The 10,669-nt window shown below is 44.7% G+C and overlaps 1 protein-coding gene across 1 annotated transcript; it reads left to right on the forward strand.

Annotated features, from left to right (window-relative positions):
• Nucleotides 1–563: 563 nt before the first annotated feature.
• Nucleotides 564–10,378, forward strand: LOC123407978 (coatomer subunit beta'-2-like). The gene is made up of 5 exons (XM_045101221.1): nucleotides 564–649; nucleotides 2,630–2,822; nucleotides 9,521–9,916; nucleotides 10,007–10,138; nucleotides 10,226–10,378. Exons 1-5 carry the CDS (start codon nucleotides 564–566, stop codon nucleotides 10,376–10,378), a joined length of 960 nt encoding a protein of 319 aa, XP_044957156.1.
• The last annotated feature ends 291 nt before the right edge of the window (nucleotides 10,379–10,669 follow it).

The following is a 10,669-nucleotide window of genomic DNA, read 5'->3' on the forward strand; positions in this document are numbered from 1 at the left end:
CGTCGTGCCATCCTCCACCGCCGCTAGGAACGACTCCTTGGCTGCGCTAGCTCTGGTGTTGAATAGGTTATAAGCGAAGCCGATGCACCAAGCCGATTTTGTCCTAGTCAACACGAGCGGCATGTGCCTCATGTGCCAGTGCCATGTCATTGGCGAGTAACCGGCCTCGCAAATTATTATTTATGTTAGACAGTGGTCAAGCGGCTGTTAATGCGATAAGTAATGCCATGCTTGAAAAGCGGTACTGATTTGAAAACACAAACAACGTGATACCAATCCGTTACCCAAGCCCCAGTTGTGGTAGTTTTGTGTACTATACATAATTGTGGCGCTTTTGTGTAAGTCTATTATTTCTTGTTTGATAGTTGAGGCACCGGGCTGTCTCCACACAACTCCCCTCAACCCCCGCGCATTTCACTCCTCTGCCGCCGCCGGCCCTGTGGCGCGGCGGCGGCGAACTTCCTCTTGCGTCCCGGGATCTAAGGCGGCGGCGGCCAGACCTGGACCCCTTATGACGAGGATGGCGGGCAGCGGCGGCCAGACCTGGACCCCTTATGACCAGGATGGTGGGCAGCGGCGGCCAGACCTGGACCCCTTATGACGAGGATGGCGGGCAGCGGCGGCCGGGGCGTGTCGGGGGGACTCTGCTGTAGCCGGCGGGGTCGGTAGGAGAAGACGGCAGCGGCGGCCGGGATACGTCCCGGGCTCGATCTACGACCTTCAGGTCCAGGAGGGCGGCTGCATCTCGTCCTCAATCTGCTGCATCTCGGCGACGACTCGCGGAGGCACTCCGGGTCTGCATCGCATCACGAGGATTATGGCGGTGGTGGTCATCTCCTACGTCGGAGGTGGTCGTCCTGAGGCTGGGTGATCGGATCTTCAGATCTATCATCTAGTCCCGGCTGCGAGTCGGGGAGACATAGTTGCCGGTGAAAACGGAGCCGACGGTGGACGGCGGCGTTCTACGTCGTTACCTTGATGAAGGCTTCGTCCTGTAATTACTGTCGATCCACTCGTGTTGCTCCAGGGGAAACCATACGATCTGGTTTTCCAGATCGGACGATGACGGCATTGCGGTGTCGTTCCTCTCTAGGGAGCATCGTTTGTGGAGCAGCGTTGGAAGACAGAGGCAGGAGGTGGAGCATCTTCGTCGTGCACGGAGCTTCGGTGGTGATGTCAGGTCATGCCTAGACGACAGGTGCTACGCATTGTCATGCCTGTTCGGCAGGTGCTACACACGAGAGAACTTACAGAGTCTTCGCGTCTGGATGGATGAGTGCAGGGAGGTCGATCCACTCGTGATGCTCGAGGGGAAACCCTAGGATCTAGTTTTCCAGATCGGACGATGGCGGCATTGTGGTGTCGTTCCTCTCTAGGGAGGATTGTTTGTGGAGCAGCGCTGGAAGACAGAGGCAGACGGTGGAGCGTCTTCGTCTTGCACGGAGCTTCGCTGGTGATGTCAGGTCATGCCTGGCCGACAGGTGCTACGCTTTGTCATGCATGTTCGGCAGGTGCTACGCACGACAGGTCTTATAGAGTCTTCGCGTCTGGATGGATGAGCGCAGGGAGGTGGCGCCGTTGGGCGCCATGGTGGCGTCGACGGATGGCCGGACTGGCATGGATGATGCGGATTTCTCTCCTGAAGATGGGTCAGCGGTTCGATGATGATGACGACTTCTAAAACGTGTGCATGTGGTGTACGCTTTAGGTTTGCTGCACCGGTTGTTAGTTCCGATACGTTATGTGGATAGATCGGCGAAGACACCGTTTTTAGATATGCAGAGTGAGAGCACTTCACATTGTCACGTTTTGTAGGTGTGAGTGGGGACTTCGGGTGGCTTGATGTATGTTCTTGTCAGACCTTTGTTGAATAAGTAATAAAGATGGCTGTATTGAGCGATTGATGCAGAGGCCGAGGGTCTTAACCTCCTTTTCTTAAAAAAAATTGATAGTTGAGGCAAATCTTTGCCTCCCTTCCGAAAAAAAACCTTGTAAGTGCAAATGAAAATGAACTAGGCTGCAAATATAGTAGTGTAGTTTTCACTTTGAGTATGTTTAATTCTGGGGTTTGCTCTTCTGAATGCCGCTTGTCATGGCCCTTCGTAGGCTTGCAATCTTTTGATGCCGATGCAGTTCTAATCTTATTAGACTTATTGTTCGAATGAATAGTCATTCAATTATTACACATATCGTTATATCTATGACCTTTGTGTAACAACATAGGTTGTTTATGATAATAGCATGGTCTGCATTGTACCACTTTGATTTCAACAAATTGAGTTCTACGAAAAAATCTATTTTAGTCCCTATATTTTATTTAGAAAATCACATAAACTGCTTTTTTTGTACAAAAAGGGTAAATCTATCCACACTCCCTTCCTCCGGAAATACTTGTCATAGAAATGTACAAAATGGATGTATCTATAAGTAAAATAAGCCTAGATACATCTACTTCTAGAACAAGTATTTCCGGACGGAGGGAGTACAATTGTTAGTTTTTTCTTTGGCCCTGTTTCTTTCAATGCCAAAAATCTTATTTTTAGAAAATGTGAGTTCTACATCAAGCCTCTGCATCAGTTATCTCTAGTATAAAGCCCAATGTAATGAGCAACATGTTAATTTATTGTAGGATCGCGATCGGAAATGAAAAAGGATTAGTACTGGTAGATATAGACCTGGAGGACAGGAAATATGGTGGTGTGCAGAGCACCAAAGGATTAGCACGGTTGGAAATAGGCCTGAAGGGCAAGAAGGATCGCAGTGCAGAGAACACCGCCGCTGTCATGGGTTCCAAGGAAGACACAGGTCAAATGATTGAAGAGGTGAGTTCCCTAATAACTAAATAGAGTGTATTACATTTATTTTTCTATAAAATGTCAGTTATATTGATTTGAGGAGAACAGTATGACCACATAAGTGGGGCAAATTGGCCAGACAGACTTAATCTTTTTTACAAACTATACTCCCCCAATTCTCCAAGTGTTTTTACAAACTACTCCCCACAATTCTCCAAAAGTTGTTGTTTTGTGCATGTATTGTCTGCTAAGTGTAATTTTGATATTTTAATCTCCTAGAAAATATATACTTATCGTGTTTGTCAGTTTGTGTATCTGATATATATATTTAAAAAGAGACTTGTAGTAAAATTTTGACTAGGCCAATGTAAAAAACAACTGCTTTTAGAACCTCCACAGCACTAGATGTTCATGGATGGATGCTTGAAGTGAAAGAGTATACCGACATCATTAATCAACTATGTTGGAAAAGACTATCAAGAGGCCTGTTCAACTGGCCATGATTTCTTTTTCTTTGTGTTTCTGTAAGCCAGTGCTTTGGCTTAATATATGGTTGTGTGCATCAATTGATGCACATGCCAGGTTTTTTCCTCCTCTACAAAAAAATATTTGATCTACTAGAATGCAATTATCTTTGCATGGTACTTCAGCACCTCTTAAGCAGAGGTGTCTAATGATGCTGTCGTGCTAAACAGGTAAGCATCCATGATATCTATCTATGAAAAAAAAAACCGAACCTGTGTAAAGCTAAGCACATCTCCATACACCTCTAGATACTCTTAGGGAACTAGAAGGAATACAATATTATTTAGATTAACTATATTTATAGCTGGCACGCAAGTATAGGATCGACATGTACTATGTAGCAAAAGCAACTTTTCTTTGGCGGTTAATTTTGATATAACAGAAGAATGTGTTATTTAGTAGATGTTTCTTAGTTTCATGTCTAGTAAGTCATGCTTGAATGCATCTACGGATATGTGGTAGTTAAAACTTAATAGGCACTATAGCAAAGTGAGCCTCTACTGACAGCTCGCAAACCCCCTCCACTGACAGCGCCCATTGCTAATTGCATGTCAGTGGTACTTCAAGAGCCCACTCACTGGTGGTAGTACAACAGAAGAAAAAAGATAAACATGGGCTCCGACGTTGTAGCTCCTGTTGTCGCCGGCCTCGATCATACCCTCTGTTAGATGAGGCTGTAGATGACCGCACCGACATTGTAGCTCCTGCTTGTCCCTTGCCGTGCTCATCTGGGATGGGCCACGCCGGTCCTGACCGGCACCTTGTCCGGTCGCACTCTGGTGTGGCTGTGCAAGAAGCTGTTTGTGGGTGCCCCATGATGCAGCTCTTGCCAAAGTAGAATCCAATTCAACAGTATGGATCACATGATCCAGGAGATAATGGGGACAGGGGGCTGGGAGAAAAAGAAAATGGTGCTGGAGAAAGGGAAAGAATAGACCAAGGAGAGGAAGGAAAGCGGGAAGATCAAAGCGTTTGAATGGTTATTGCTACCAGTTTTGTATGCCCTTGATTTAATGGTCGGAGTTACATTTTGTGCCTTGAAAGCTGGTATTAATAAATGTTGTGATAATGGTCCGAGTTCCATTTTTGTCATTGATGACGTAAACATGTTGGAACTAAATAATGATGTATTTCTATCAAAGTGATAATAGTAATGATGTATTTGTTACCTTGAGCCCAAGTTCTTCAATTGCATGTCTATCCTACTCCCACCAATCGAGCGCTTACTTCTTAATTTGTTTTAGATAAGCTCATTAGCTGTCCCCAGTGAGCTGATCAAGGTTGACCCCCTCCAGTTGCGCTTCCCTGTTGCGCAAATCATGTCAAGCACACTGAAGATATGCAACGTTACTGATTACCATGTGGCTTTCAGTATATATAGTACAGCGAAGTGCACCATATTACCGAGCGAAGGAGTTCTGTCACCACAGTCGAGGCTAGATCCTCTAGTAACCTTTTTTTCTTCAAAAAAACACAAAAGCTTGAAGCCTGAGGTGGTCACTGTGAAGAGCACCATCGTAGAGGAGAGTTTGACGACTGAGGATGTTGCACATGAAATGTTCAAACCAAAGACGGGCCGAAATGTGCATCACATCGAGCTGGCCATAGATTTTATAACCTCCAAGGTGAGTCCAACCTTTGTCCTTTTTCTTTTTCTTTTTGAGGGGACTTTGCCAGGTTTTCATTTGTATCAACCTATGCGCAACCAATTCTGAAATATTTCTGACAAATCTCTATGGGTGTTTGCGAATAGACCATATCCAAACTAAAGTCAGTGTCGACAATAGAACTGCATCCAATAGATCCATGGTGAGTGGATCAATTTCTCGTGCTGGTGCAGAAATTGAGTTCTCTGTTTGCACTATGATTGCATTAATTAAGAAAAATCCTTCTCTTGCGATACAGGATGGTCATTACCCAAGGAGGCAAGTCTTTCCAAATGAACTACCATGCAAAGGCAAGTGACTGAACTCACTCCAGAATTTCTTACGAGCAATACAATTTTTTCAGTATATAAGAACATAAACACATGTTGTACTCGGGAAATTTTGACGGATTTTTGTACTTTAATGGAAAGAAAATTTCCAAATAATCGTCTAACCATAGGTCCTCGGGCTACTTAGCCGCCTAACCTCGTTTTCTTTGATTAAGAAAGAAGTTTATACAATGCCAAAGAAAGGCATGACCCAATACAAGTGACACGACACAAACTAAAACAGCATAAGGATAACTAACCCAAAACTTGGCGATCCACGACCTAGAGACTGCCAAAGCAAACCCAGCCTAGTTTAGAACAGTAGTATGTTAGTTTAATCTTGAAGTAGTATTGCGTCAAGTTTGTAGCTGGTTCAAACTGCTATGGACTTGGCTAGATGCGTGTCAGGTTGCCGTGTGATTACTAGTCCGGTTTGGACTATATTAGTTAGTAAAACTAGGTAATTGTTTGCGTCTAGTAGTAGTCCGTGTAGGGATTGGTTTCATGGGTCGGTTGGGTCAGGCCGTGTATATATACACAAAATTGGTCGACGGAGATTGTAACACCATGAAGAGAAAAGGAGAAAACAAAGGGAGGAAAAATAAAGGCACGTCAAGGGCCTGTGGCCATCAATTTTTTGTGTGTGCGTGTTCGTAGTGATTTTGTGTGGTCGATCCGTGGGTGAGTTTCAATAATTGGTATCAGAAGATGCGCTTGGCCGAGGGTGGCGATGTAGTAGCACCTTGGGGCGGGCGATGTTATCGCTAGGTGGTGCAACGACGAGGAGGTTCAGGTGATCATCGTTCGGTGGAGTGGCAAGGAGGGAGATGACATTTTGTCGTCGGGAAGGCAGTGGAAGAAGATTGTTGACGGAAGCGGTGGTGCAGGGTGTGGTGCCGGTATGTTCCCAAGATCATCGTCTGTAGAAAATATATGAGTCAAGGAGTCGTGTGTGTTAACACGTTCGGTCGTGTCGTCCAAGGGAGTCAAGGAGTCATGCGGGTTTGCACGGTCGGTCGGTTGTCGTCGTCATGTCAGAGTCGACATGTCCAAGTGCTCATCTCTGTGAGGAGGCGTTGAAGATGAAGCGTCCAGGTCGTCTATATGTCTCGACGGAAGGATCAGGTTCAACTATGTGGGGGCGGTAAACCAATAAAGGTGAGTCTCTTCAATGAGGCCATGTCTCTACATGAGGTTGGAGTGCATGATGTAATGCACGGGGTGGTGTGATCCACAAGGAGCCGGCATATATCTTGCTAAGGTGGATGGTGTAGACAACCGGATGGTGTATTTCATAGGTTACTACCATGATTAGGTAGTCCAATGCATATTTGAGGTGATCAGTAAATTCACCAAGTTAAAATTGGAAAGAAGTTGTTGCGATCAATGAAGCCTATCAATTCGACTTGTCGTGGTGCGAGATGTATGAGTCGACAAGGGAGGAATCTTCAACGAGCCAAGACCGAAGAAGAGCGGAAGACAATGTTAAGATTAGGGAGAGATTGTTACTTTAATCTTGAAGTAGTATCGTGTCAAAGTTTATAGCTGGTTCAAACTGCTATGAACTTGGCTAGATGCGTGTCAGGTTTGGTACGTGGAGGCCAGGTTTCCGTGTGATTACTAGTCCACTTTGGACTATATTAGTTAGTAAACTAGGTAATTGTTTGCGTCTAGTAGTAGTCCGTGTAGGGATTGGTTACATGGGTCGGTTGAGTAAGGCCGTGTATATATAAACAGCATTGGTCGACGGAGGGTGTAACACCGTGAAAAGAAAAGGAGAAAAGAAAGGCACGACAATGGCCTTTGGCTATCAGTTTTTTGTGTGCGCGTATTTATCGTGATTTGATGTGATCGATCCATAGACGAGTCCCAACATAATATGTCACAAGGTAAGGAAGCAAAAATCATGCACCACAAGGGCCAACACGACATCAACTCGACTACCATAACGACAACAACGATAGCAACTGAAGCACAAGCATCGAAGGCAAGGATCCACCATCAGCCTGGAGATGCCACCACATGAGCGAGACAAGATGCAACATCGCCAAGCACCAAGAACACCAGTCCAATGCCGCCAGAGCAACCAGATGGAGGGGATGACCATGAGGGGACGAGCACCAACTCGAGGGTAGTAGGACGTTGCATGCAGGCATTAGGGACAAAACCCACTAGGGTCCGATGATGAGGGGAAGTAGACACAACACGAGATGAAGCCAATTGAGACCTATGCCTCTCATGACCTGATCACCTCAAACCAACAATGACCAATGAAAGTCTCCTGGTCGGATACGAACCGACATGGGGCATCTCGGCCAAATCCGGTAGAGCTACTGCCAAATCTGGCCATCTGACCCAGGATGACCAACTAGATGGGGCAGCGAGGATAGCGCGGGGGGGGGGGGGGGGCAATCGTTCGACGGTACAAACTAAAGCAACCGCGAGCCACGACCAAGCGGGTCAAATAAGAATGGTGGGGACGTGACCTACCACCACACGAGCAACAACAGGGGGGAAGGCACCAAAGATGAGGGATTTGGAGTGTAGCACCCGTGACAGGTTCCATCTAGAGATGAGATGAGAACAACGAGCCATAGTGACCTCATGAACCGCCTTCAGCCACATGGGCTTCAGCCGGTGGTGTTGAGAGGGGATGGAGGCATGGGTGGCTAGGGTTGGGAATTGATAAGAAAAATGATTGGGGGACTGGGTACAGTATCACAAACCAACATTCCCCTCCACCTCTGGCGACCATCCACGTCACCTTGTTCTCATCGCAGTAGAACCAAGCTCGTCATTTCCTAAGTGATGCGTCTAAGTATACACTCACTACCTCATGGTACCAGATATAGCTCAATGTGGGGAGGCAATTTCCTGCTCGGCCAAGTAATTGGAGGTGTTATGGGCTGGAGGGACTGGACACACCAAATGGACCATGAGCATGCATGGCCTTTTTTGGGTGACTGGCCCTTTTTGCATAAGTTGAGGGCCAATTACTTTGGTGACTTTTTTGGGCTTCGAGAATATGATGTCTCCTATCTAGATTTTTGATTGGGCTTCTAGAATAAGCTGGTTAAGGAGCAGCTTATTTAATCCTGGGGATCCCTTGAAGGTCATAGTGGGTAATTTGGGGCTTCTCCTAGGAACCAGGCATGGCATTGATGATACATTTAGCCCGGTAATCATACTGGTTACCATTGGGACGGATCTCTCCCTCGTACTGTTTTCAGATGGCTTGTTCATTATATGAACATAAATAATGCCTTCACACATCTTGCTGATGAGACCAGAACGTTGGGGACTGCCGGACTGTTAACTCTAGGTCTTGATGAGCGGCGCAGTCATGTGCGTGGTGACCTCAGAGTGCAAGGAAACCACTTGGCATGGCGATTTCGTGGTAATCTTGTGCATATATATATCTATATCTCTATTCTATAGTGTACGAGTTTTGAATTGTTGCTACAACATCAATCCTAGCCGTTGGTCTCATAAATCGAACGGTTGAGACTCAAAGGATTCGCAGTGCACAGTAGCCTGTAGCTGCATCTATTGTTTCTGGAACCATCACCTGTTCGCATCACACCTCGGATCTTCTCCCCACGTTGCATGCGCCAGGGCGTCAGGCAGAGAGCTTGTGTACAAGATAAGCATACGGTAGGAGAAAGAAAGTAAATAATTTGTGGGGTCCATCACATACATCTATATTTTCTTCCTATGAAAATATCTGGGTGTCAACGTAGGTGAATTATATCATACCACTTACCAATTTTCTTTTATTTTCTTTTCATTTATGCATGCATACATGGAATATTCTCTTTGCTCTGAAATTGACTGCAAAGTACCATACGTCTTCTTTTTTTCTTTTACAAGAATCATCATCGGAACAATATTGCTAAGACGTGCATTGCACGTGTATACATACTAGTCAACCATATGTGTAGATTTTTGCTGGTGTACACAAATCAATAAATTATTAAACTGATATTACCATTACTCATATGCTACTGCTAATATGTTGATTTCGACTAGCACTTCGTCGAACTTGGCTACTCCAGCTATTTAACATTCCTAACCATCTCAGTTTTGCTCGGTTACCGTGCTTAATATTCTCGTATGTGAGAAGTAATTGACTTCTGTGCACATATCTACCCGCAGGAAGTGGAATTGGTTGAGTTGAAGGGGGGAAAAGGCATGCTTCTGACTTTCACCACATTGACCTAATGTTTTTATTTTTGCCATCTCACATTTCAGCAATATAACATTTGATATCTATCTCATTGCAGTTAGTTTGGTTAAATTTATAGCCCGTGAGCAATGGATTTTGGCTGGTTTTACTAGTGGACTACTCTGCGTGTATAATTGTGATTCACAAAGTAGAATCCACGTTCTACATGAACACTCAACATCTATCAAGTCTTTGGCTATCCATGGAACTAAGCCCTATGTGCTATCAGCATCCTGTGATGGTAAAATTTTGCTATGGGACTATGGAAAAGACTGGCAATTGATAAAAACATTTGATGCCAATAGTTGTCTTGATAAATGCGATACTGTGCAGCAAGTTGCGTTTAACCCGAAGGACACTGATATGTTTGCCAGTGCCCAGGGCAATACAGTAAAGGTTTGTTTAGATTTCCTATGCATGCATGCAGTAAACATCATTTTGGATGTTCCAAGTTTTCCTGATACATGTATTTGCTTGAAATTGCAGTTTTGGAATCTGCATTCGGGTGAATGTAAGCACATATTGTCTGGCCATTCAGATTCAGTGATGTGTTTGGATTACTTCAGTCTGGGTCAGAAGCTATACTTGATCACCGGTTCACAAGACAAAACTGCTAAGGTATAGCATTTTCACTAAAGAATAGACTAGCCCTTTATCATACTGACAGAATATTTATTCAATCATGAGTTTTGCTCCTTGTGTCAGATCTGGGACTGTGAGACACAGAGGTGTGTTCATTCACTGAAAGGGCACATGGATGTTGTTAACATTGCGTTTTGCCATCGGGATCTTCCAATACTCATTACAGGTTCATGGGACGGGTCAGTTCGTTTATGGGACTCCACCACCTTCCGGTAATTATTAATTATTAACACTCGCGATGCTTCAATATGAATCAATGAAAATTGTCCTTTATCGAAAAATTATCAACACCCCTGTAGTCACTGTATTTTGTTTGAATTTGGAGTGTTGATTACTTGAAATTTAAATTATCAATATGGTTAATTTGTAACCCAATTTCTAGTATTGATATTACGATACTTTTTGTTCTGTTGGAGGCACTAATATCCAAATTCAGCTTTAGCAATTTGGAAGACAAAATTTTGACAAGCTCCGATCTTTGTTTAGATGACCAAGTTTTGTATATAC

This window comes from Hordeum vulgare, chromosome 7H (assembly GCF_904849725.1).
Source record: "Hordeum vulgare subsp. vulgare chromosome 7H, MorexV3_pseudomolecules_assembly, whole genome shotgun sequence".
In the NCBI taxonomy this organism is placed as follows: Eukaryota; Viridiplantae; Streptophyta; class Magnoliopsida; order Poales; family Poaceae; genus Hordeum; species Hordeum vulgare.